The sequence below is a fragment of the Rhea americana genome, unplaced genomic scaffold (genome assembly GCF_003343005.1).
Source record: "Rhea americana isolate MKP2758 unplaced genomic scaffold, rheAme1 scaffold_2, whole genome shotgun sequence".
NCBI classification, from domain to species: domain Eukaryota; kingdom Metazoa; phylum Chordata; class Aves; order Rheiformes; family Rheidae; genus Rhea; species Rhea americana.
The window spans coordinates 5,049,149-5,076,888 of NW_028186149.1; the positions used below are offsets into that span (position 1 = coordinate 5,049,149).

General features: G+C 39.5%; 1 protein-coding gene across 6 annotated transcripts in view; it reads right to left on the reverse strand.

The window, feature by feature from the left end:
- TCF12 (transcription factor 12) overlaps nt 1–27,740 on the reverse strand; it is a 180,098-nt gene that overhangs the window by 12,724 nt on the left and 139,634 nt on the right. For 3 of the 6 annotated variants that reach the window (XM_085303355.1, XM_085303354.1, XM_085303356.1), the window contains exons 8-15: nt 18,899–19,004; nt 17,601–17,740; nt 17,122–17,266; nt 15,334–15,398; nt 10,763–10,841; nt 6,113–6,186; nt 5,107–5,178; nt 4,183–4,389 (exon numbers count right to left, since the gene is read on the reverse strand). In XM_085303355.1, the coding sequence (XP_085159481.1) occupies nt 4,183–4,389; nt 5,107–5,178; nt 6,113–6,186; nt 10,763–10,841; nt 15,334–15,398; nt 17,122–17,266; nt 17,601–17,740; nt 18,899–19,004 (888 nt within the window). The remainder of the gene's footprint in view (nt 1–4,182; nt 4,390–5,106; nt 5,179–6,112; nt 6,187–10,762; nt 10,842–15,333; nt 15,399–17,121; nt 17,267–17,600; nt 17,741–18,898; nt 19,005–27,740) is intronic. The other 3 variants (XM_085303359.1, XM_085303358.1, XM_085303357.1) reach the window with 1 other exon arrangement.

Genomic DNA, 27,740 nt, shown 5'->3' on the forward strand with positions numbered 1-27,740 from the left:
GCTGCCGCTCCTCCCTCGCCCTGCACCTCTGCCCCGGGACGCCCCGCTCCGCTCCGCTGGGCTGCCTGGCTGCGGCCAAGGTCCCGCGCAGCCCTCGCCCCCGGCCCGCGGGCGGTTAACCCTCGCGGGGCCGTCAGCCCCTCGGGAAGCGGCGGCCAGCCCGAGGACGCCCCGCCGCTCGCTGGGCCGCCCCGGCCGGCAGAGCGGGAGCCGCCGCCGCTCGCCGGGCCGGCCCGCTGCAACCTCCACCCTCCGTTTATAACGGCTTGAGGGATCTAATCTTATAAGCAAACAAACTTTTGAGTTATTTTATTCTTTCATGAGCTAATTTAGCCTCATTTATGTGACTGCTTTCAGGTAAACCCTGAACACTCCCTGAGCTCACAAAATGGATGAAAAACCACAAAGCTGGGTTCATATCATATAGAAGAAACACCTAAAATTTCAGTTGCAAAGCCAAAACGGCTCTGGAAAAATCTGAGAAGCAAMCAGCACAGAAACTGCATTTGTTAAAGCTGCCTTTAAGCCACTTGYGCATTCACTGCTCTGTGTGTGTATGCGGGGGGCTACGCAAGGACAGTCTAATGCATGTTTATGATCCACAGCAAACCAAAAAAGTTCCATCTCAGCCAGGAAGATCATACAGGACTACTGGTTTTCTCAAAGTACGTAAGACTACAAAGTTGATGCAATCACTAGGCGAGCTGCATTTACTTTTATGCATTTCACAGAAGACTTGCATAAGGGGCACTTCCTTGCACCCACAGGGACAAAGATTTGCATAATCAAATGTAAGAAGAAAGGCACAAAGCTTATTTCAGCTGATTTAAGCGATAAGATTTGGTATCTGAAAGCAGAAACGCAGTTAAGAGTATTTTTGGCAGTGGAACAAACACTAGACAAAGCGGCGCACGCGCGGCCGCGGCGCTGCGAGGGGGAGACGCAGGGCGCGCCGCTGCCCCCGCGCCGCTTACCGCCCCGGCCCGAACCCCGCGTCCTTGACTCGCGCTGGCTCTAGGACTGAGCCAAGCACATTTTAAAACCGCGCACGCTCTTCAGGCCATCCTCACTGGCCAATTTGGCCATAGCCGGGCTTGGCTAAGACGGACGAGCCGGGAGCCGGCGCTCGAGGCCGCTCCGGGGGCTGCCGAAGGGAGCCCCGGGCTGGAGCGCGGAGCAGCACCCTGCCCGCCCGGCTTCCTGCTGCAGCCGGCACGGGGGCTCCGGGCAGCAGCTTGCCGGGTGTCTTAGATGCCTGTTGTACCTGGGGAAAAAAAAAAAAAAAAAAAAAAACCTGCAGCTGAAGGATTGAGTTTCATCCTTAACTGCGTTTCCAGGCCTTTATTTATTTATTTTTAATCAATTCATGCTGTTCTTTTCCCGCTGTATTACAACAAATAAAAAGCAGCTTGAAGAGGAACAAAAAGAGTATAACTTCTTAACTTCTCAACAATACACAAAATAAAATACAAATCAACTTCAAAGGCCACTTAGCAAATATTTGATGAATTTGAGGTATTAAAGTTCTGTTTAAGTGAGTCTAATGGASAGCCTAGCTAAAAAGGAAACATGACCACTCAGATTGAACAGGAAATGAAGTCAACTAGAGTTTTAAAATAAATCTGGCTCAAAAATTAAGCAAATGTTAAAATAAAACCATGTCTGGTTACACTAATTGCATAAAAAGGAGTTAAATTACTCATTTCCTAGCTCCTTCTGCCAAGATCATCATCTTCTAGGGAAATTTAATTTATTCTTTTTTTTATTTTTGCTAAAGAACAAAAATGTCTTGTATAAAGATCTTTTATTCTCTGACAAGGAAGTTTCATTTATTGCTGAATTACAACGAACATTTCTTGATCAAAAATCCCTTACAACACCCAAAACAGAAGCTAATACAGGGAAACAACCTTATCAATGTTGACTTTTCTCATCATGCTAGCCAATATCCATCATTTCCTTAAAATTATGGGAGGTCCTCTAAAATTAAGAGCTATTTAATTCCTAAGAAAGCATAGCTCTTACAAATTCAGGTTGTGCTGAATTCTGTGTACTTCTACATTTACAAGTTCAAGAAAAGCAAACCGCAAAAGCAGCATCTTTTCGAAGGAGCTGACGATCGCGCGCCGTGCCCAAGCGCTGGCCCCGCCRCGGGCCCCCCGGACCCCCCGGGCCCCCTCCGTCCCAAGCCTCGTCCAGCTCTCACAACGGTAAGCGACGGCACGGGCCGCCGCCGGGGTGGGGAAGGCCGTGACAGGGCGCCTGCCAGTGGAGCCACCTCTTCCCACGCAACAAAACTAGGGTTCAGGCAAGAAATTCTTAACTCTCTCTATTTTCAAGCCAAAACTGATCCAAAAGTTTGTTTTGAGCAGCCAGAATGAAATACAAAAGTAAAAAAGTAACCCCTTTTTTTTGTTTTCCTAATCTACATTTAGTCCTAAGAGATAGCAAGCATCCCTCAGTCAGAACTGCAGATCCATCATTATATGGTAAATCAAGTCTATATTACATTTAAATCACATAACTACATTAAACTACAGCAGACCTAGGAACCTTTATTCATTTTGGAGAGCCATTTTCCACTGTCACCTATTTTAAGCCAAACTGAGTTGGTAACACATTTATCTCAGTTTAGTCTAGAAGAGAAACACAGAGCTTTTACGTATATTTTTGCATTATCTACATTTGACTGTCTCTGACTTAGCAGCAGTATCAGAAGGTTCCACAAGGCAGGCAGAAAACAATTTTGTCATTGCAATTTCAGTCACTCACTTTACCCCACACTCTTAACATTATGAAAAAAAAGTAGTATTCTTTTGTAAGACTAAATTTCAGTCTACCTTGAAATACTGTAAAACTTTCCCCTTAACAGCCTTCTTTAAATATTAAATAGGAGGCAGCATTAAAAAAAAATATAGTTTTAAGTATTTATACCTCACTTCCTTCATTACTAAAAGCCACTGTGAACTTACAGAGAAGCCTAAAGCTGGATATGTCATTAGAAACTCGCCGTCTCCAAGCCCCCAAAACATACACACAGCTCACAGAAACTACCCAGGCTCTTTTTGATGTTTACTACAGCAGTTCTGAAATTAATATAAATGGATGTGTGACGTGCGAATGGGAGAGCCTGGAACTAATTCTGTTTTATAGAATACAAACCCCTCAGCAATTGGGGTACCTAATTATTTTGATGATAGGTGAAATTTTGCCTTGATCACACAGTACCCAGCTGTGAATCTGTTTTATAACAGAAAATTTCACAGCATGTAACTGGTCTTTAAAATGACGCTGTAAACATGCAAACACATGGCACTGCTAAAATAAGCATGCCTTAAAAAAGCTCTTTAAGTATTTTTGAGAAGAGGGGAATGAAAAGGAAGAAAAAGGGAATGAGAAACACTACAAACAGAATTCATTTACTATATAATGCTTTTAACATATTGCTGCTCTATGAAGGGCTTCACTCCCTTTTTTTCAGAACAGTTCACATTTTTAAAGAAACTGAGAGAGATGGATTGAATTATTTTGCTCTTCTTGGGGATTAATCTAGAAGTTGTTTCCTCTTCATTGTTACTTACACTACAGCTGTGCTCAAACTCCTTTTCATTTGGAAAAAAAAGTTTAAATTTTGAGCCTGCACACACTATGGTTCCACATTCCAACAGCTTCCTCCCAGTCCTCTGCCAGCATCTGCTATTGAAGACTAGTTCCAATTTACAATAAACAGCTTTTCCAGACCAGAACACTTGAAATTCAGTCCTTCTTGACTGCTTTTCCCATTCAATCTCCCTATTCACCATTTCAAGGAGAAAACTGTTCTGCCAATTATTACACATCTGGAAAAAATGCATGTATAAGCTGAAATRCTCTCAGCAGAAAGTTTCAGCTTTCTGCATATGGTCACAGCAGGATTTTATGGGCCACTGACCAGGCCAAAGTCTAAGTTTTCCCATCTTTCTCCTCCCCCTCACTTCTGCCCACCCCCCTCCACAGTCCCTCTAATTGGAAACCCATAGCAGGTGCAAGTTGTCTGCCATCTTCTCCTCCACAGCAGCCTCTAGTAGTTTCGCCTTAATAAATATTAATCTTACAGTCTGGTTTTAACTTACTAGGCTCTATTACAATTCAAAGTTAGCAGCTGCAGTTACTGTGCATGTCTACGTTTAAAAATATCATTACCATTGACGCTTGTCTGTTGGCTGTTACAAGGCTGGATGCTCCATAATTTGAGTTCAGGCTTCCAATCGGCCCATTATGGGATGGTCCCAGTAAGCTATGTATGTCTCCATGGCCACCCGATAGGCTCGTCGAAGGCCCCACGGCATGATTTCGTAGAACGTGAATGGCATCGTCCAGTCTGTCCAAGCGATCCTCCATTCGCGACTGCTGTTGGGATTTAAGAGGAACACTAACAGTCATCGCTGAATAAAGCTGCGGACTCATAACAGCGTCTACCTTGGAGACATTAAAGACAGACGATGAAACGTAGTATCAAAAGACTTTGAAAGCACCTACCAGCACTACAAACAAACAGGAAAAAGAAAAGATATCTCGAGATTTTGCTTGAGATAGCACTCATTCCACAAATAGGTGGCAGCTTTTAAAGTGAAGCTTATTATAAAGGTTAATGTTACTTAGCTTCTATTACATAGCATGAACAAGAAAAAAAAAAGATGTACTACAAAAATAAACTATCTAATATAGGATGAGAAAGAATGATCATAAAATCAGCCTCACCACGTTGGTAACAATTAAGAGAGGCAGTGGCTTTTTGAGAACCTGCATTACAAAAAGACTGGACAAAACTTTAAGTTACCATTTTCTAAATATCGATCTATAAACAGGTATTTCAGAAAAAAAAAMCAAGTTCTACATATTAACATAAAACAAGTCTCTATGCCTTAGATTCGTTTTTCTTTAAAAAAAAAGACAAAAAAACCAAAGCAAAACTGATTCTCACATCGCATCTCTCTAGAAACTGAACTAGCAGAATGTTGGTAAAAAGATGGGTCATATACTACACTACTTAAAAGCTTTTAATGGGGAATCCAAAGGAAGCATTAATTGAAACACAAAAAGGCACCATCTAAAGAGAAATAGTACCTCACAGACATCCTTTAAGAAGGACATTGCATCTTGCAAATGCTCGTGAAGTTGCTGTTCAACTCGATTTTTCTGGCAAAGTCAAGACAGAACAGGAAGCAAAGCACAGGTTAAGATTAATCCAAAAAAGAGGTGAGGAAACAGCTGATGTGCATGTCAGCAATAATTTGTTAGTCAAGTTAATGCAACAGAAATCTGATTATATTAAGATAAGAAAAGGCTAATATTTAACACTGCAGTGTTGTTAGAATCCTAAGATGTACATATCAATCATAATTTATTGCAAAAATTGTGAAGAAACGAAACTTGATTTAGCTTAAACTTATTCCTATTAGTCAGGAAAAAAATAGAAATGTGTGTAGAAACTAGAAATATTAACAGGTAATCAAAAACTTTCTTGGTGTTCCCTCAAAATTTTCCCCTTTCCTTCCCAATGCTGTAGCAGAAATTTATGAAAGAAGTCAGCAACTTAAATTCTCCGCAGCATCTTCAAATTCAGAAAGCTTCCAATAATAGATTATTTCATRTATAATTTTCTCTAAAATAGTTTTTATTTATAAATGAACATCTCCCAGTAATAAACACAATAATGACAAATAAAATATAGTAATACTTTAATGATAATGTAATGGCAACAGGCCCAAGAGATTACCATGTCAGGGAGAGAAGGGGAAGGACAAGCAAATGCAAAGGCATGAAGTCTTTATCTTTTCTCCAGACTGAACTTTAGATTAGAATTAGCTATGGATTTGTGAAAAGGTACCAAAATCTCCTAACAGCGCTTTAGCACCAGCTGTCCTTAGCGTAGAAGCTTGATGCCCAGGGAACAGATGGTGAAAGACACACCCTGCACGTCTGATATTGTTCAACTGAACAGGCCATTTGTTAGCAAAGAATTCATTTGTAATGCTATCCTACTGTTTCCTTTAATGATATGCAGGATTTACACAAAAACAAGCCTTCAGCCCTTAAATAAAAGTAGTATGTTGCTTTCAGCAGTTCTTACCAAGGAGTGTAGAGAGTTTTCATAGTTTGGAGACGAGGGGGCTTGTCCTCCGCTCCTAGACCACTGGCTGGCACCTGTCAAAATCGTCTAGGTTAACTCACGGATCTACGTGGCGTAAGTGCGAAGCACAAATGCRATTTTTTTAAAAAAACATAATTAACACCAACATATCCTGCACAACGGTAAGATAACATATGCGTTTGCAAAGGGGGACAAATTCCTTCATTCCACCTTATTGAGGGACAAATTATTCTGGCACCTCTAGCTCAGTCACATCATTATGTCAAAGCAGTGACATCTTCAAACTACTTCAACATTAGAAAGTAACAGTAGACTAAATACACCATATCTGAATCGCCTTTTGTTAAGTGTCATGATAAAAACATTGATGAATCCTTTTTTTGATATTATATTCAGTATATACAGGTATTTCTTTAATAGCATGAAAATACACAGCAAATTATGGATTTTTAAAAAACCATAAAACTAAGGATAATTGGAAAAACATTTTTATGTGACATCTCTCTATTAAATAGCAAAGCTTAAAACCAGATCTAAAAGCTTTCCTTATCTTGTCTAGCCTTACTCTGCATTTTTTAAATTTCAATTATAGAAAAAAAATTCTAGATTATAATGCATGTGAAGTTTAGAAGAGTAAACAAACTAAGTTATTTCCTTTTGTTATATCAGGTATATTGAAGGTAAATTGGAACAGATCTCATTTCAGCTAAAGAAATATTGACTATGCAACAAATCAGCAATTATATCCGTATTACTTATACACTACCAATTCAGATATATAACCATTCTAATCTGACCTACCAAATATACCTAATTACCATGTAAAATTTAGAAATAATTAGACGTGAAATATAGCAACTAATAAAGCAGTACTTTTAGAGCAAAGTCTGAAGTAGTATAACATGTATTTTTCTCACCAACTAATAATGCATCTTTTATGAAGATACTACATGAAATTCTATGTCCATTAGAGACAGCTTCCTTTCAGCCATACAAATGTAATAATAAAGCAATTACATTAATAAATTATGGACATACAATCCAAAGTAGCTCATTAAAGGAAGAGCCTGTGGGCTTGTTCTTTCAGTAACAGCCAGAGCTGTATGTCTGGAAAACTGGGAAAAGGTTTAATAACATTACAGATCCTTTGTTCAGAGAGCTGCAAGTAGTTACCTTTTAAAGAAAGAGTTTKATTTAAAAGAGTACAGCTTGCATACCTATTAAAATACCCAAATATTTCCTTTCTAATTAAAAAAAATAGCCATCTCCAATTTCTTAAAAGCCCAGAGCTGCCATAACTGTGCTGGAATTCTCTTTTAAAATATAAAGGCATCAGTGAATAAGGTTATAATTACAAATTTTCACACAGATACTTTGGGTCTTGGATCTATAGTCCCTTCTGCATTACTATCACTCCCAAACTTGGGAATAATGCTTAGCGTCCAACTTATTTTTGCAAAGCATTAATGAAACAATTTCAGATTATTTTGGCTCAGCTGAGTGTTCAAATTTTTATCTGGCCAAAACTCCGCTTCTAGAGACAAGACCAAAGTTATGGTTTTAATGAGCACTTACAACTATAAGGACCGAGCATGCTACTTCCTACAACACAGCATCAGCTGAATATTAAGCAGAAAGGCAAACTATTATGAAAAAAACCCCAATCCTTTATTTAGAAGTGACTTGAAGCCCACGCACCAAGTTTTGATGACCTGTTTTAATGGAAAAAGTACTACTTCCTTAAAGTAAGCCCAGAGCAAAATTATTTGAGCAGTATTTCTCACAAGGAGAGGAAAGAAAAAAAAAAAACTCATTCTCCTCTCCCTCAAACAACTCAACTGCAACCTGCAGTTTTTAATCATACCTCTAGCAATGCTAGCGCGCTTCATTAGGGGCGGCGTATTGTGTTTCCATGCCTGCGCAGGTTGCCAGATGGCACTGATTTCCTGCCTTCCTCCTCCCACTCCCCCTCCTGGAAGCCGGGGCATGAAATCCACCAATTATGTTCGAAAGCATCCTGGCACCGCGAGCCCCACAATTAACAACTGCAGCTTTTAGCGCAGCACCAACAGAGCAGCATGAAAAAACAAATAAGCCAGGCAAGTGCTCGGCTTCACAGGGGTCAGCGCTAGTAACCGCTGCAGCGCTGCGCCTCCTCGCAGCGCCTCCCCGGCCCTAACCCCCTCGCTGCCCGCGCAGGGGGCTGCGCCGGCCCCGCAGGACCCGCGAGGCCCTCCCTAACACGCCACGGCTTCGGCCGCTCAAACCTGCACCCGAGCTTCACGTACGCACRCGGATCGTTGAAACCACGCAAGACCTTCAGCTTTGGACGTGTTTATGTACAATTAGAAATTAAATGAGGGTAGGAAAGATGAGACGCACACTACTGCTCCACGATACGTGGGGGTTTTCATCCAGGCTTACATCACGTTGTTTCCAACGTTTTTTGCTTAAAACAACAAAAATAGTATTGTTAGCCCTTACGTACCCAGGAATGAAAAGGCCAAATATTCAAATGTAAACTTCTACACTTAAATGTCTCATGGAGCTAMAATCTCTCAGTGCTTTAAATGGGAAGCAGGGTGCTCCTACTCTAAATTATAACTAAAGGATAGGTAAGTCAAAGACTTAGTCAAAACTAAAATAATAAGACTGATAGATAAACAAAGAGCTGATTACAAAAGAGGACAATCAAGATGAAGGCTAAAACGCTCCAAAATATATTATTTTAGTATACATAAAACATTTGTTTTATCTATAATAATTTTGGGGGGTCAGGACAAAAAAATGGATACCAGGAGTATAAATAGCAATAAATAYAGTAGTAATTACTTTACATTGTGCTTCGCTGTGTTCTTAGTGACTCATCTGGGAATAAAGATAAAAGTCCAGATTCATAAATGAAGGTAATTAACTACTGGAGCAATTTACCAAAGGCTTGATACATTCTGTATCACTGGAATTAAAGGGGGTGGGGAGGAGGAGTGTAATTGTACAACAGATGCTAAATTTGTGCCTGAGCAGGATTTCTGTATTACTTGCTAGTATCTGCCACCAGAATCCCAAATAAGAAATGCAAATCAAAGTACAAATTGTGGAGAGTTTTACATCTGACAGAGGTTGCAACAGGCAGGCGTGGGGAAAATATACATTCTGAAGACCTCAAATTTGTATTCTAAAAACACAAATTAGGTAGCTCTTTCACATGCAGAAAGTTAGGTGTGACATCTAATCAGGGAGTTCCAATTGGGATCTTTAAATACTTTGAAAAGTCACTTCTTTTCTCCACCCATACAGCTCTTTTCAATATTTGTTTTGATGTTAAAAAGAAAAGAATAACAACTTTCTAGTTTGACCTGCCTTTTTAATAGAACAAGGATATACAAGACATTTTTCATCAGCTAATCACTAAATCAAAAAATCCAGTAATCCCCTCATTACTCAATTCAATATGGATTTTTCGGTTCCAGAAAAAAAATGCCCAAAGCAGCTGTTCAGGTATGCCACGTCAGACAATCATTAATCCATTGAAGTCCACAGAAAATCAGAAGTCTCCATTAAACATCAGAGAAGTCTAAACAATGCAAGCTTTCTGAGTGACATTATATACATACATATGCATATGATGCTACTTTACATGCAATAACTTCATTAATTTATTCATCCAGATCACACAGGCATTCTGCTAAGCTCATTCTCTGTCCTTCACTATGAGCTAATTTCATTTAAAAAAAAGGGGGGGAGGGGGAGAAAAAAAGCTCTTGCAAAAAATTAACCAGCAGCCAGGAGTCTGCAGGGATACATTCAACTGCAAAGAGTGGGAAAACCGTGGTATGAACCTTAAATAATTCAACAAATTGCACTATAGGAAAGAACAGGGTTAAAGTTACATCATCTTACTTGTAATTCTAGTTCTTTGTTAAACAACAAATTTAAGTCAATGGAGCTTTCACAGTGCTCTCTATATGGAGAACAGCTGTTCAACTTTTACTAGACAGCTGAGGCCACGGTGTCTGCGCAAGCTGCGCTGGCGCTAGGAGCTGGAGGCAGCTGCCCCCGGTTCATCTCCACGCTGGAATGCTCCCGACCGCGCTCGCGCCGCCAGCGCACAAAGCGCAGGTGACAGAGGTGGCTGCAGCACGCGGCACTTACTTTGAAAAATGCCAGAAATTCTTCTCCCATAGAATGAAAGCATTCATGAAAGCCATGAATGAAAAGCTCTCCTGTTATAAAATCGAAGGGTCTCGCATGCTACTGTATTTTCATTAGGGGGCACACACATCTGCTGTGTTTGCCACTGAAAGCTGCTCAGCTTTTACGTACGTGCRCTGTTTTTCTCCAGTGCTACAGATCAGTAAAAATATTCATAATTGCTGGGACAAGGTATCATTACTCAAGGTTTTCAAATATTATTTTAATAAGCCAATTTTCAGAACCAGTTGCTAAAACTTAAATGAATGSTCATAACAAAACACTTGAGAATTTGGATAAGTTTGGATTTATTGCAACAGAAAAATAAACAAAATATATAAGAAAACATGCAAGGAAGTTACTACCAATTTCACTGTTATTGCAAAGAAGATGTTTTCAAAACAGTAAACAAGTTATTCACAAACAGCTAATTTCTACCTGTTAGAGGTGATGGTGATCCAACTGGTGTTGATGGATTTGATGGAAAGCTACTGCTGGTATGATCAGGAGAATAAATCTAATAACAGACAAAAAAAAAAGTTTGTATATCAATACATGTCACAATATCCAGTTTAAAAAAAAAAAAAAAGCAGCTATTTGGATTCCTCTTCATGCTTAACACTGGACTGATAAAAATAATTTGGCCCATCAATCACAGTCCAATTTTATTATATGTAAGGTTCTAAAAATGTCCAGAGAACTTTCATTTTCAAATAGTTGTCAAAATAAGCATAGTGACACAAGTATAATTGATCTTACCTGTACAGTAGAAATTATAGCCTTTTTATCAACAGGAACTGTGTATGTTAAGAGTTAACAGTACACAGATAATTGTAACAAAAAAAAAAAAAAAACAGCAAAATGCAGAGGAATAAGGACCACCTCATCTTCAAAGAGGTAAAAGATTGTATCAAAGTAAACACAAGTTGGTTACCTTTTAAAAATTAATCTTTCACAAAGGAAAATATGGAGAAAATATTCAGCTCCAGTTTGTTTGTACCTAGCATATTAAACCCATATGATATTTTGTTGCTGTTACTACATATTACAGCAAATACAATTTTTTCTCTTTTTATACACGTATATATGCATGTATATACATATGTATCTCAATTACTCCCATAAGATACTAGTCTATTCTTTAAACCTCCACTTGCAGTAAATTATCCCTTGCTATTCTTTAATRTAACAGAGAAGTTGAGATAAAATTAGAAAACAATGCTTAAAATTTTAATTAAAAMTTAGAATTTCAAGATTATTAGAAAATTCATTTTGGAAAGGGAATTAGGTTTAGCAGCTGACTGTGAATTTAGAACATATTTTTATAGGTCATCAGTTCAAACCTGTTTTACTTGAGCAGAGACCAGGATTTGTTAGTCATCAGATGGTAGTTAAAAAAAAAAAAAAAAAATCCTCACTGGCAGTGTGGCTGATGTCTCTTCACACAGACAATCTGACATTTCAACGTTCAGCTGACGATAGACTGGAACTTGGTTAAGTTACATATTGCATTTTTTGAACTGACAAAACCAGGATCTGTTAGAGCACATGCTCCTTCCTGGCCTAACACACTTCTGCATTAGAAAACGCCGTCACCTCTCTAACGAAAACACCGCATCGTTTTCATAYGTGCTAGGAAAAATTATATACATAAAGTCCAAAGGATTTCCAGGACATTGCAGGAATTAAYGCATTGCACATCAGCTCAAATACAACTCAAAGTGCAAAGCCTTGGTCAGGCCACTCTGAACATCTCTATACGATTCGGGGACAGCTACGACACTGAAGAACAAAAGCGTGCCAGGATGAGCCACCTCGAGTTTTCCATCACTCTACATGCCAGTTTTACTTTGCTACGCTTCATAAGCGGAAAAACCTCCACGAGGAGAAAGCCACGAATAAAATACGGCGTCAGGCTTCATTCCGCACGCAGCGCCCGGCTGCTGCGCCGTTAAATGACCAGTGATGAACAACCCTGACACCTTCTGCCGGGCTTAAGCGGCGACAGGGCTCCTTTGCCCGCTGCAGCGACCAGGCGGCCCCCTCCCTCGGGCGGCCGCGGCGGGGGCCGACACGCCACCCCGCTGCAGCGACCAGGCGGCCCCCTCCCTCGGGCCGCTGCAGCGGGGGCCGACACGCCGCCCCGCTGCAGCGACCAGGTGGCCCGAGCTGCAGCGACCAGGCGGCCCCCTCCCTCGGGCGGCCCCCTCCCTCGGGCGGCCGCGGCGGGGGCCGACACGTTACCCCGCTGCGGCGACCGGGCGGCCCCCTCCCTCGGGCGGCCGCGGCGGGGGCCGACACGTTACCCCGCTGCGGCGACCGGGCGGCCCCCTCCCTCGGGCGGCCGCGGCGGGGGCCGACACGCCAGCGCCCGATGAAAAGGCGCCGGGACAAAGGCGGCGCAAGCGAGAGCCCCCGAGCCAAACCGCGGAGCTGCTCGCCCGATTTTTTAAACACTGCAGTGTACATTTCAGTCAGCCTTTGTTATGTTAATCTTATTGAGTCTAAAGCAACAAAAAAACTTAATTCATGAATTACTTTTAGAAGTCAACTTCCCTACATTTTCTTTTCTTTTGTTAGGGGACCAGCGGCTATTTAGCCGCCGGGAGCACACAAAGGCCGCTACCCCGGCGCGGAGGTAGGAATCAAAACATAAGTTATCACAAAGAGGGCTGATATAATCAACAAAGTTAAACAGTCCTCCTGTTTGATCTCCTCTAAATTAAAGACCAAGTGTTTTGATTTGGCATTAGGCAATGAAATAAACCAGATGTTTCTCCTGCCATACAACCCTCCATGGGCACAATCTTAAAGGGTTATTGTTTGGCAAATGTTCAGGGAAACACATTAGAAATGGCACGAATACCCAGATTTTCTTTTCTTTCGGTCTATACTAGTTCATTATCCAAACTAATGCATAATCCACAGGGCTTTGGGAACTTTGTGTAAATACTTTCATGTACAATTCTCTTTCTTGCCTACCCTGAGATTAAGACCACAATTATCCAGGCTTAAACCTAAAATAAAAGAACCTTTGCAAATGTATTATCTGGCCTTACATGTTTAATCACATACTATTCTGTACGGTCTTTAATACCTAAACTGAAGAACAAATGTCGTATCCTCTGATGTTTCGCACATGAAAGGCCTATTGTAAGATGTGCATCAACATTATTTTAGAACTAGAAATTGCTCTTAGCAGTAGTAGTGTCTAAAGCACTAACAAAAAGGCACTTAAAAAAAGAGCATTTAACTAAGTTTTTGTTCAAACATTCATACGCAATTTCAATATTTGAAATTCATATGCACTACCTGCACCTGCAGGACACAGCACCTCCGTTCCCCCTACGGTAGGGAGCAGCCACGGGAAGGGTGCTCGCTCCGTCCGTCTGTCTGCGGGCGGGGGAGCAGACGGACGCAGGAGGGAGGGGAAGCGCGCACCCGCGGCACGCACCGCTCGAGCAGATGGAAAGCATCACCCTCGGCTCTGACAGCAGTGATTTATGGACTGACCTGCCTGCTCCTGCCAGGCAGCCCCGGCGGATGACACAGCCGCGTTGCCTTGACGACCAAAGCCCACCCACCAGTTACATTAAACATTTCTGCCCCGACTTCCACTCGCAATATATTTAGTTTTTCCCTCAAAACATCAGTCTGGTTTTCTCAGCACAGACATAAATACCTGAGGATCTTGCAAATAGAAAAAGGACAACAGAATAATTAAAAAAACAAAAGAGAGTAATGGAAAACCTCAGAGCGGCAGAGGTCTCACCAGCCAACATGTCAAACAAATTCTGCTCAGCCTGCAGAACAGACATCCTAACACACCCGTAATGAACAGCCTGAAGTATGTAAGCAGGGCTACTTCTGAGAGTCAAAATGATCCCGTTTCTTTTCTGGCAGACCTTAAACAGAAAAAAGAAGAGAGCATTAACTGCCCTCTGTACTCTGAATTATCTACTTGCTGGATCCCAAAAGGCAGCAGGGACAACATTTTTCTCCTCAGAGCTCATAGGTCACCGTTCTCCTACCCACTATGGACGTCACAGGAGTCTCCCGACATTATCAGCCCTGGTGATCTTTTAACGCGCRACCCTTTGAGGGAAGCAGGAGTAACAGGAGCTGCAGGAAAATGCACATTCGCATGCAGCGGTCTGAGGGCCGAGAAGCAGAATGCAACCAGGGTGCTCTTCYGGGGGTGCGAAGTACCCGTTTCTATCTTTCAGTCAGAAAGGAGTCCCTTATTTGCTAAGCACAGGAAATCTGAAGTGCTTCACCAGCCACCACCTGTAACTCTGGGATTTCTACTATAGTGAGAATTGAGCCAGATACAGAATATAACTGTTTCAAAATAATCTGTATTAATTACTGTTTTATAAAAAGCTCTTCTTATTAATGCCAACATAATTGTTGCGTCTGTGCAATATGTAAACAGAGCTTTAAGTAATTTTAACAGAATGAAAATACTTGCAATGTTTTGCATTACCTGCATATTCCAATGAGAGTTAAGGTTTAAACTTCATGCATATACAGCCTTTTAAAATCTGTTCCATGAATTACAGCTGTACAACACAGCATTCAAAATTTCTCCATTTTACAAGGCCACTGAGAAAATATTTTAAACCTTGAGGCAGGATCTGCTCTGAGAGTAATGTTAAAAATATTTGACTTTAACTAGAACTGTATAGGAAAAAAACCTGAAAGATTTGTTTTATGATTAGACCAAACACAGAAGTTTTTGTGAATTTTACTTTGTATATGCAGCTTTCTAAACTATATTCACCCTGAATTTTCTGATCACGTGGAAAAGGAGGTCTGAACCAGTCTCCTACAAATAAAAGCATCGTATCTCATCTGCCTGTTTATGGACATTTGTCTAGCATATAGCATTGCATCATAGTTCTTCATACCCAAAACTACTGATTTGATACTAGAAAGTGAACGAAAACATAAATAACKGAAGCAATGATCAATAAGTTTAAGATCTATATATTCTAATTACTACTTACAGATGCCAACGCCTTTCCAAGTGCATCACCTGTCTGTGAGCTTCCAGCACCATTTCCTCTGTTTCCTATGATGTGGAAAGTAAACCAACACTTATTTTTAAAGCTGAAGTTTTACTCTACTTTTATTATTGTATTCATTACATACAGTGAGAAACCATTTTTAAAATAGACTATACTAAGGGTGTCAATGTCAATAGAATCAATCTTCATTATATATATTTAAAAATTAAAACAACTGGATTTAAATTTAGGTGCTTCCCCTCTTAAAAAAATCAAACCAAGTATCACCAAGACAAGTTGAGGATCAACATGTTAAGGTAATTAGGATGACAAATTACTATATGTAGTATCACAGATTAATTTCAATGACATGTAAAACAGAACCCAAAATACTAAGAAACTTTTATTATTACACCTGACTCCTAAAGTGTAAGTTAACATTAAAGTGCTTGCACATTTCATTAATGCTAGAAGCTGAACTCACTGAAGATGCAAGAGCTCCTTGTGTGTTTCCTTGCTCCTCTCCTCTAATTCTGTGCTGTGCTCTCATCTTCACTTTAGAAAATCCCTGAAAGGCTCTTTATACATCAAGGTTTCTGTCACTCCTGCCATAACTCTTCACTTAGTCATATGCCAGCAACCTTGTGTGCTCTTTCACTGCAAACACCATTAAACCAAGTGGAGGTCTAAAGCCCAACTAACTGGTGACACAGAAAAGACCTGAATCCCCTGAAATATGGGCTTCACTGTAGGAGATAGATCCTCTGGAAATAAAGCTTATTTCTGCACCAATCAACTTCTGGTGTCAACAACTTTTTAATGTATGTGGGACATTCACACTAGAAATCCAAATGATGCAATGCTCATCTGATGTTTGTAGCAGACTTGGATTTTCCAGCCTTGAATTTCACATGTAGATTCATTAACTGAGCTCTGTTTAAAGATCCAACTCTAAAACATGTTCTGAAATCAAAGTCAATACAGTCACTCCAACTGAATTCTGCTTACTGAAAATGAAGCTAAGTACAAGTCATATCAAATTGAAAAGGGATATCTACAGCCATTTAATTTCTACAGTTGTATCTTAAGAGATGATGTAGTACACCATTACATCTAAAATCTTAAGGAAAAGAAAAAAATAAAATAAAACTTTGAATACAGGAGGCTGGCATTTCATTTCTGCTGCCAGTTCCCAAGCTGGTCAAGAGGGAAGAAAAGAGATCAAGACATTCCATACTTATCAAAGATGCACAAGAAACAGATCATCATCCTACATTTTGTGCTTTCTAGGTAGGCACTGAAGAGCCTAAACTAGCCACCACACTGGCTAGTCACTAATCTTTAAATCAGTTAAGGGAAGAATTTACGATACAGTTTATCAAGCTCCCTAAAGCCCAAAGAAACATTCTTCCTGCTTTTCTCCTGCACAGTATCTCAGTGATACAGCAGCAACTCTGAAAACTGTAATACCATAACCACCATAATCAATTTGTACATATACTCAGCTATGGAAGGATAATCACTGTTAGGTTAAATGAATACAGTTTCTTAAGCACAGACTTGGCCATGAAAGCAAATAGATCAGTAAGACTTAAGTTGATTGCAAACCAATTTGCTACACCTCAGCCACACTGAGGACAGAAGTGTCATAGTGGTTTGATATTCCTGATACAAGCATCCCATAAATTAAATAGTATTAATTCTGTGCACAGTACAGCCCTGATTTCCTTCCCTTGTAAAATTATCTGTAATAAAAAAATAATAAAAAAGACATGATGAACTTTTTACCCAGAATATTATCTGATCCATTGACAGGTGGAGTGTGTGAGGCAGCTACATAAGGTGAACTGCTGGTACTGCCACGATGAAAGCTAGACATTGGAGGAAGACTGGCATTTATATCTGTAGGCGAGACTGAATGTGGGGGATAACTCTAGAAAGAAAAGAAACAAACATAAGACAATTTAGTAGCCTCCAAATAGACACTGATATTTTAAGATATCTTATATACAAGACCCAGCTGTTTATCCATCATTAAGTAACTCATCCCTTTAAATGGACCACCTAACTACACAGCCACACAATTTTTTTACACAGTAGACATAAATAAAAGGACATAAATCTAATACACTGTGATTGTATTGATTGCGAGTTCCAACAACAGAGTTTTTGATTGATATTGGTGAGCAACAAACAAGGAATTAACTCTGGTAGGTAAAACCTGCACGTAGGAGCCCAAGCACTGTAACTGGGGCTGGGTAACTCACCAAGCGGTCATGCGTGGGCAGGCTGCCGTAGCTGCCGGACTGGGACATGTGGGAAGACGAGCCCCCCAGCATTCCTCCGTAACCGGGCTGGCTCATGCCGTTGGATGAACTCCAGAGGTCAGAAGAGCTGTGGGTCCCATCTTTTTTTTTTTTTTTTTTTTTTTTAAAAAAAAGAAAAGAAAAATACATTTTATGTGAAACCACTGAGTTCTCCTTTCCTCTAGAAAACTATTTTATAAGAAAACACAATTTAGCTACTCAGACAAACATCAATAGTGAAATACTGAATCGTTTATATTGTCTCTTTTTTTGCTACCACACTTGCTGTATTTATATAATAAACAAAAAACTCCACCAAYCCTTCCTTCTCCAACCCTCCTCCCAAAAACCCACCAGAGGCTTTATAGCTGAAATACAATCCAACCACAGCTGAGAAAATACCAAGTACTTCTGCTAATTACACAGACTTTCAGTAGAGCCAGATTTATATCAAGAGAGTTGATAAAAATTCCAGAGTAAAAGAAATAATAAAAAGGGGATGGAGAGGACAGATGCTTGGTTAAGCAAAGCTCACCATAAACACATAGTGCAAAACATCTATTAACCTAAAATAAGCAATTTATAGTTTAAAATACCTTAGTACCATAAAAAACATTTCATAAGCAGATTTAAATAACTGAAATGACTATAYTACATAAGCCTTAAACCCATGTGTTTCCATATAGTTTTCCTTTAGCAGCCCAAACTGAGGCGCTCTGTACGTTCCCATGCTCAGGGACTAGACCCCCAACATACTCAGAGCTTCACCAGACTACAGTACGAGCTACTTTGATGACCTGAAGCTGAGGAAATGAGTTCTGCTCTAGGTTTGTTCAGTTCAACCCCCTCCCTTTTTGGCATGCCGGACATACAGGCATTYGAGAACTTTGCCTGTTAGCTGATACTGTACAGCCGAATTCCTGAGCAGTCGAGAAGCCCTCACCTCATTTTTCTCTCTCACTGCGGTGTGCTGCTCTGCAGCCCCTACAAATCAAAGAATGAGGGATTCTGTCCATCTGGCCTGGTGTATAATCCTCTTAAATTTCAGTCAGCAATTAATGTCACACGGAAAACTTTAAATCAACAGACAGCTCCCTTCATCTAACTGTTTTAAAAGTATATAAAACTCAGCCACAAGATGTAGCACAACATGTTTAGCCGCAGTTCAGCCATTCATTCAGGGTAGCAGTGGCTAATCTTAAGATTCCTGCTGAAAGGACAAGCTACATATATCTATATTTAAAATTCATTTTACCTACCTTGCATAAAGAAAGTGCTAGCAAACATACTGCTTGGTGGTTTAGGAGATGGGTAACTTGGAGATTCTCTGTTGAAATCATCAGAACTTGGGGATGGTGCATACACCTAAAGATTGGAGACCAGCAAAAGCACGTTTTTAGCAAYATCTGGGTGTCATGAGCCAAGAAATCCAACAAACAGCATACAGGCACAGAGAACCAAATAAAAATAAAGAACAGTAGAGCAAGCTGCAGCATTTGTTGCCCTTGTTTTATTTGCTCTTTAGCAAGTTGCTGCAGTACAGGGGAACCACAGGAGAACGATCCTAGCACCACGCTTCCTGGTGTGCCAACACCCCCAGGTGGCCTGATAAATGCCTGAATGCTGATTTTGCTTTCTAAGCGCAGAACTCGCACAGACTTGTTGCTCAAGATAAAAGAAAAAAAAAGATAAAACAGCTGCCCCCCCCCAAATTTTATTTTAAAACAACTACATGCCTGTTTGAATATTTAATTAGCTGGCATCCCCACAATCAGAAAGGAAAAGCACATCCAATGGCAAGTGGGAGGATTTTAATGCAACTACTGTATCATCCATTCAGGAACTCATGTGCCTTTGTAAACTCATCCAAAATGTATGTAACGTAAGCACACGGCCTGTGGAAAAATTTTAAAACTGCAGTCTCTAGGCCAGAATTTTTTTTTTATGCTGGCCTAAAGAAAATCAGCATCATCCATTTTTATCAGTGCAATACTCATTTTTAATTAAATTTTTTGGAATGAGCATTCTGAACTTGTAAACAACCAGTTTTCTCAACACCTTGAACTACACAGGAGGCCAAATAAAGATAATGATTACATATTTTTAACTGCAGTCACTCTAAAAGATGGTATTTCCTTATAGGAGTACTTTCAGACAATATACTAAATACTGCAACATGATTAGCATACTTGATATCAATTAAAAAAAAAGCAAATTAACAAATACAGCCGCAAAGAACACACAAAACCCACCAAACTAGAACATTTAAAGCAAAGCATCCATTTGCTACRAAGCAAAAAATGTGGTATTTTTATTTTATTTTTGTATTGTTCACCTTACTTTTACATACTTAGTGTTTCAGATAAACACATTTTTTAAAGTTTTAAACTTGAAAGCTTATACAGTGCAACCTCCAYACTGCGTAATTCTGAAGTGAATATTTTTATCCATTCCTATGCAAATATAGGCATAAGTCTAGACCTACAACGTTTAAGTCCCTCCCTTTCCTTCACAGCATGCTGTTTCCGAGTGGAGGGAAGGGACAAGCCAACCAGACAGCCGCTGCCCTGCCAGAAGGGCGAGCGCGGCCAGGGCCGAGGGTGCCCCGGCGCTCCCCGAGGGGCTGGCCTGCCGCTCCCTCCYGCTCGCCGGGGAGTCCCTACGAGGACACAGGAATTAAGCTGGGGCGTATTTGCCAGCGGCAGCTAACTGGTGAAAGTGGCAGGTAAAAAGACACCTGATAAAAGAGCAGTCAGGTGGAAAAAACAGGATCTTTAATTATATGTTTGGTTTTACGTTTGATTTTTGCATCAAAACAAAGGGAAGAAGTGTTAATTTAGAAGCAAAAGACCATTTTGGGGGTGGCTTTTGTCCAATATTTTTCTTGGAAATTTTAAATTTCTGGAATACACTTAAAATAAAGATGCTTACCAAATCTGAGTGACAGAATGACAATATGTTATAAGCAAAGTTAACAGTACATATGTATTTACTACATAGGAGGAATGCATGTATATTCCGTGCCTCAGACAAACTTTAACAGAAATGTCAGTCTGTCAATTTGTAAATACTCATAGTCATAAGACTACAAACATATTAGACAAAACTGGACTTAATTTACATGTTCTCTGTTGTGCAGAATAACACAGCATATGCTAGAGCTGACGGTTAATCTATCACTGTCACAGGACAGCAGTGGAAACAAAGCTTTATGACATTCAGCATTGACATAAAGATTCACATTGATTAATGTGGAATAACGTACAGTGACAAATTATACTTCTTTTAAACTGTAACATTATCAATAAAACTTGTAAATACAAACTGAAATTTCAACATTTTATATAATTTGATGATTTATAAAAAGTGATTAAATAGCATCTCAAAAGTGAAATTAAATTAAAAAAACACAACTTCTATAAATATACCCTTTACAGATACACATGTACAAGCCATTAACATAATAAAAATGTTATGAACTATATCAATGTTAAAGAGGCCCTTCTAAACAGCTACATGAAAGTTGTAGCACAGACGCATAACTTCATATAGTTTCTACTTGTTTTGGTACCTTAACTATAGCTTGCAAAAACATAGCTGCAATGTTATGAAGCTGCACTTGTGCCAGTCTAGATTTTTTAGATCAAAGAGTTCTTGCGGCAAAACACAACTGATGTGGTCTCAAAGACTTCATTAACTCCAGATGTGGGGAAACAGCCAGCCAATTCCACAAAAGGAGCAAGTCTCTTTTAGTTACAATCAGAACTACCCACAAATTAAAACCAGGCCTCTGATGTCATCTGATCACCTGCAGATGAGCGCCAGGTTTTTTTCTGGTTAATGACCTAATCATAATTTTAAAGTTGTGTTACTACAAACAAAATTCAAAAGCAGAGAAGAAAATTTGCTAAGATTAAACTAAGGTCCACAAGATGCAAAATACAAATTTTTAAAATCAAAAAGTTGACAACAGAGGAATGATATTCTGTAGTTAGGAAGAGCTGCGTTAGGCTGGCGGGTTCATTCCCTCCCGAAGTGCTGTGCACACGAGGACCCGGGCCCAGCCGAGCGGAGCCGCCTCGGCTGCTGGCCACGGGAGGCCCGCAGAGTGGCTACGGTGCGAGGGAACCTGGGCTCAAGTTGGAGGTGTTCTGCTTTGCCACAGCTGAGCACTTATAAATACGATGTGGCTGCTCAAGACGTCCTCTTTTAGCTGTTAAACTGATAACATTGACATCCATGGGGCAAACCATTTTTTCCTGGCTGATGCTTCTGTTAAGATAAGGAACATTGCTGGAAGTTCACCACATCTAAAAAGTCTCCTTGGAAGACAGTTCTCTTCAACAGGTTGGAGAGGAGCCCATCTCCCGACCCCCTTCCACACGCTACACCCCAGGCACAGGATGGGTCTCCACACTGCTGGGCACACCGCTCTGCGACTATGAATGGGAAATTCCCTCCAGAAAAACACATGCCAAATACAGCTTTTTGAAAGACTGATCAAGTGGAGGACTTGACTCTTTTTTGGAGCTGTGCTAGAACATACACTAATCCTCCAGCCGTTAATATTTCTGAAGGCTAGATGGCCTCAGCAGAGGGAAGTGGACAAATGAGCTGCAAAGGACATGAAGGCGGAGATCCATTTCTGCCTCTTTCTCAGCCTGAGCTGTTTCCCGTTTCTCCAGTCGGAAAGGCAGGATGATGGCTTGATAGCCAAGAAATACATATATATTTTTTGGAAGTTGAAATTGACTTCCAGAAGGTAAGACTGAAAGGACATCATCCCTGCTAGATCAGGTTTAAACAGAACATACACATCTAGTTCTCAAACCTGCAGTTATCCTCAACATATTTAACGAACACTATCATAAAAGCTAATCATTTAAAGACTTAACAAATCTAAAATGTATCAAAGGATTATGCAATGTGCTTTTACTTTATAGGTGCCAATAGCACGAACATTACTCTGAAGATCTGAGTTTACCAAATTTTGCTCTGTTACAAGTAAACTTTATATAGCACTTGTAGTCCTCCAATTGGCATACTTTTTCTCAGGCAATTTTCCCTTAATCTGTTTCAAATTTTTAAATATTTACCAATGTTTAATATTAATGTTAAGGGCACACTAAAAAGTAGGAATGAAGCAATCAAAATTTACTTCAGATGAGCTCATGCTGTCTCAAGTTAAAGTCTCCCATCATTCATGCTGTTTATGAAATTAGGAATTGTGCTACTCATTTAAGTCTAGTTATTAACAATTCTTGGAAGTTCAGGAAAATATTAGCATGCAGCTGCAGACAGACAATATTCTGAAACCAGCAGAAATGGATAACCAATTCTGCAGCTTGCAGACTCTGCTAACTGGCCTATCTACATTCCAGCTGCATCAGTCATGTACTGAGCAAGTGCACGCTGATGAATGATTTGTACATGTGGCAAAATTTTACAGTGTATTATCTGCAGGTTTTGTGGCAAAAACTAATTCTGCTGAAAGGCAGCTCTGGGAAAAGGAAACACTATTTTCGTGTTTATTATACTTCTGCTGAAAGCATGAGCTACAGGAATGTAGAATGCTAGCTACAGTTTTCCACTCTTCGCTTTAAAGTAGAGGCAGAAGTTGCCAAAAAAATCCATTTTTGGTTAGCTAACATTTAAGCAAGACAATAAACTGAAGAACACCATAATAAACAAGATCCAGCATATCATGTCCTAAATTCTGCTTTCTGTTTCCAGTACCAGGTGTGAGGTTCACATGTTTAAATCCTCTTCTCACAGCCCAGAAGGAAAATAAAACACTCCTCAGAGAGCACAGAACAGTCTCATCTGCAAATCCGCCCATAATTTTTAGGGATGGTATAAAATTCAAATTCCTTGAAGTAGCTAGACTGAATACCACCTTAAATAAACGTTTATGCGGTTTAGGCATGCTATACACACCTATCTGAGTATTTTTGAAATGCAGAATCCTACTGTAATGATACCTAATAAGCAAGCAGTAAGCCACCACCTTAAGGTCTCATTAAAAAGTGATAGGCCAACTTGCTGAAAATCCAAATGCAGTATACAGAAACATGTCTGTCTGGTCTGTCTTTTTTTTTTTTTTTTTTTCTTTTTTTTACTGTAGTGTGGGGCAGAGAAGGGAGGGACAAGAAGGTGGGGCAGAAGGAACATCACCAGAAATAAATACTTGCATATGTCTGCAGAATCTTTTTCTAATATATTTGCTAAGTAAGCTCTCTTCCTCCCACTTTTCAGATTCAAACTACACTGTCGCTAATTAACACATACAGCTGAGTCTTTAGAAATTCCTGTTAAAATTCAGAAATTGTAAGAAAACAAAAAATGAGGATAAGTTAAACTAATCTGCCTGTTTCCCGACCTGCTCACCATTTATCAGAAAATTATTACGGCTGTGATAGGAATGCCTATCACCAATACTGACTGCAGTAGTAGATATGAGGCAGTCTTTAGCTTTTGTTTATCTTTTCTCTGAACTCACCAATACTCTCAGTTTCTGCAACTCAGCTGCTACGTTTTTACAGACGGACTTCAACACGCAAACTTACAACACGCAACACTTACAAAAGCAAACACGCTGCACAGACGGCTGCACRCTGCTCTTCAGCGCTCTCGTTTAGGGAAACGCGGCCCCATCCCGCGTGGCACCTGATGCCATCGCTGGCCGCGCCGCGGCCCSGGGGACCGCTCACCCACGCTGGCAGCGGCGCTCAGAAAACGCTCTGGGCTGACGCATCCCAACTCGTGGCGCGTTTTGGGGGAGCGGGGAGGGGAAAGGCGAGGACAGCGCAGAGCAGAAGAAAATCTCGCTGACCAGGTTTTACAGCAGCTCCTTGTTCAACGTCCGCAGCAGCGTACCCCTAGAGATTCTCCAGATGATCTTGTATTTGTCCCGACTTACAAATGTTAGCTTTGACCTTGTCTAAGTTGCTGTGGGCAGCATATGGTACAGAACACGTTTAATTGTACTTTTCTCCCTGTATGCTAACTAGTCCGATACTAATAAAAGCAGAATTGAATCACTCTTGTTAGCACCTGGTTACTCTAAAACTTACAAACTGGAAACATTTCATATTGATGTTAAAAGACTTGGTATGTTATTTATTGCATAACAGCTACAAAAAAAAGTGTACTGTCATGTCACCTAAGCATTATACAGTGTTATTAAATATGCATCTCAATGTTATAACTCAAAGAATGATGACTGCAAAACAGGCCACATTGCATCTACTAAAAATACACCCACATACACGTGTATGCATAGACAGGCGTACACACACACATTAAGTGGTCTTCTATGCTCTAAAAACTCTCAAGAAACCACATTTCTCCAACCATTTCCATGTAAGCTAGCTTACAAAACAGAAAGCACTAAACTTTAAATATTTTCAAAAGTGCACCTCTTGTGAATTTTGTACTCCCTTCCTTAACAGTTTTTGTGGCAACTTACTATGATACATACAATAACTCCATTGAGTAAAGTGCTCAATGAAATCTTTGCCTAGGCTGAGAAAACATAATATTTATTCATTAATAAAACACAATTRCATGTAGATCAGTGTATCAAATTAACCCATGCTATGCACAGAATGCAATACTGTGTAATACACTCACTAGTCTGTTCTCATATGAAACAACAGTCATAGGTAATTAAAAATATAATCAATACTGTTTCTTAAAATGATTTGATTTTGGAAGGGATAACTGACATTACTCATTGGGATCAATTTTAAAATAATGCTATGGTAGGACTGTAAGATCTCTTCAAAAATACATTTAGAAAATAAACAATTTATTTTTAAATGCTCTAATGAGCTGAGAAAGCAGAAAAYTCGCTTATTCTTTAACTTTTATCCTTTATGCACAAACAAGGAAAAGAAAGCTTCCTACTTAAATATTATTTTGGTGCCCTTGATTACTATAAAATTTAAACAAAACGCACAACACTGAATGATGACATTTGCTTAATTATTTACCAGTTTAAAAAAATGAATGATCTTTGAACTGTTAAAAAGYGTCATGTGCTATTATTTTCCCCTCAAAAATGTGAGCTATTATTTTTCCTCAAACATCTGTTCAGTATTTTTTTTAACATGAGTTGAAAGTTTTGATTTTGTGTCTATAGCCTAGTTTTGTAGAAATTAAAGGTACAACTTTAAAATTTTTTTTCTGTACTTTTCAAAATTTGTCAACTACATGAATTAAACTTCCCTCTTGTAGGCCTTTGAAAAATTAAGAAAATAATTTTGTGCATATCAACAAGTGAAGCAAAAAAAAAAAAAAAAAAAAGACTGAATTTTCTGGATCAGTGTAAGCACCTTATATTCTTTCCATAAGGGATTAAGATCTTTTCTTTTTAAATTGGGAAGGATTTCTTGAAATATATGCATTTTATAATACCTAATGCATATAATGGTAGAATTTTACTTCTTGGTAAGGGCTTTGCAAGAAAAAATAGCTTTCACTTTCATATGTCTCTTCTAAAATCTAAAACTTACCAATTGTTACATAAATTAGATCTCTAACAGATTAAAAAAAAAAGGACTTTTAAAACTTTTAATTTATGTGTCAATGCACATGAAACCCTCTATTAGGGTGCTTAGAATCTTGGGTTTTAGTTTAATATTAAGCTATATTCCACCTTACAAAATTAACATTTGAAAAGAATGTAACATCAGATAAAAAGTTTGAAACACTGCATTTTCTATATGTCATTTCCCACTTGTTTTGCTTGTAAATAAGTCAGATTTTATGTACATCAGTGGATATCAAGGGATGTTGATATCCAAAATCTAATACAGCAATTCAAATAAAACACACACAAAAAAAGCTTAAACAATGAAGCAGATACCATTAACTCCTAATCGATCACGCAGTACAACTAAAAGTAAGACACATCAATATCAGGGTAGGTACTGTTTTCTAAGTAGGGAAAGATTTATACAAAGATTTGACACACATACTAAGATGTGCTTAAAAAACAGTAATATAAAAATCAGACTGCCCAAATCACATATCCTGCTTCTRTTTATTTAGATTAATCAATAATTTATTTGAAGTTGCAAAATTCCTGGGAGAGAAAATGCTAAAAGCTAGTGAGACAATAAAAATTTAAATAAAACCTCAGGCAACATGATATAGGAGCATCATATGATTTGTCATCTATTTACTAACTCTTCAAGCTCATAAAGGTCACCTCTGACCCATAACAGGCACATGCTATCAATTTTCAAGCCATGCTCCCCTACAGTACCAGCACTTCCATCCACTATATGCCTGGAAATACTTAATAAGATCAAAGCCTTCTCTCCTGCTACAAGAACAAAGAGAAATGTTGTAATAGAGCGATCTGTGCTCGAGAAAGAATAAAATCAAAACTCCATGCAAGTTTTATTCCCTTTGCTCCAGGGGTACTGTATAGTTAATTTTACTTAAGTCTTATATATATCTTCACATAAAACTTCAAACAGACTGTTTTAGCTTAGGAGTAGACATGAAAGAAAAATAATTTCATATTTGAAAGACAGCTGGCATTTATACCAAAGGAAATGAAATAGAGACCAGGCAATTTTGCTCATTCTCCTAACCCCTCTCCCAGTATCTTTCGTGATTCAAAAATCTGATACAGATCATCCTTAATGAATGTAAAGATCCATAGTTTAATTAACCTTGAACAAAAGTTTTGCAAAAAGTTTACTCATAGGGGAAAAGCTCATATGTAGGCCCATGGGAGGAAAACATCAGTCAAAAAAAAGAGAGAGAGAGAGATCAGCACCTCCCTCTTCCTATTTAATCTGTTATTTTTAATAACAGAAGAAAGCCAAAACCATATGCAACAAACGTTGAAACAAACTACCGTACTGTAGTAAATTTATCAAATTATACTCCCCCCTCCTTTTTAGGAGCTGCAACATTTTTTTCCTGCAGTGGATGCAGTAAGATTTTGATTATTGCAGAATCCTGCGAGCGCGAAGCGACAAGCCCCGGGGCAAGCCGCGCTAGGGCGCGCGGGGGGCCGCCCGCTGCTCGGGGCCGCCGCAGCGCGGGGCTCCACGCGCGATCAGCGCGGGGCTCCACGCGCGA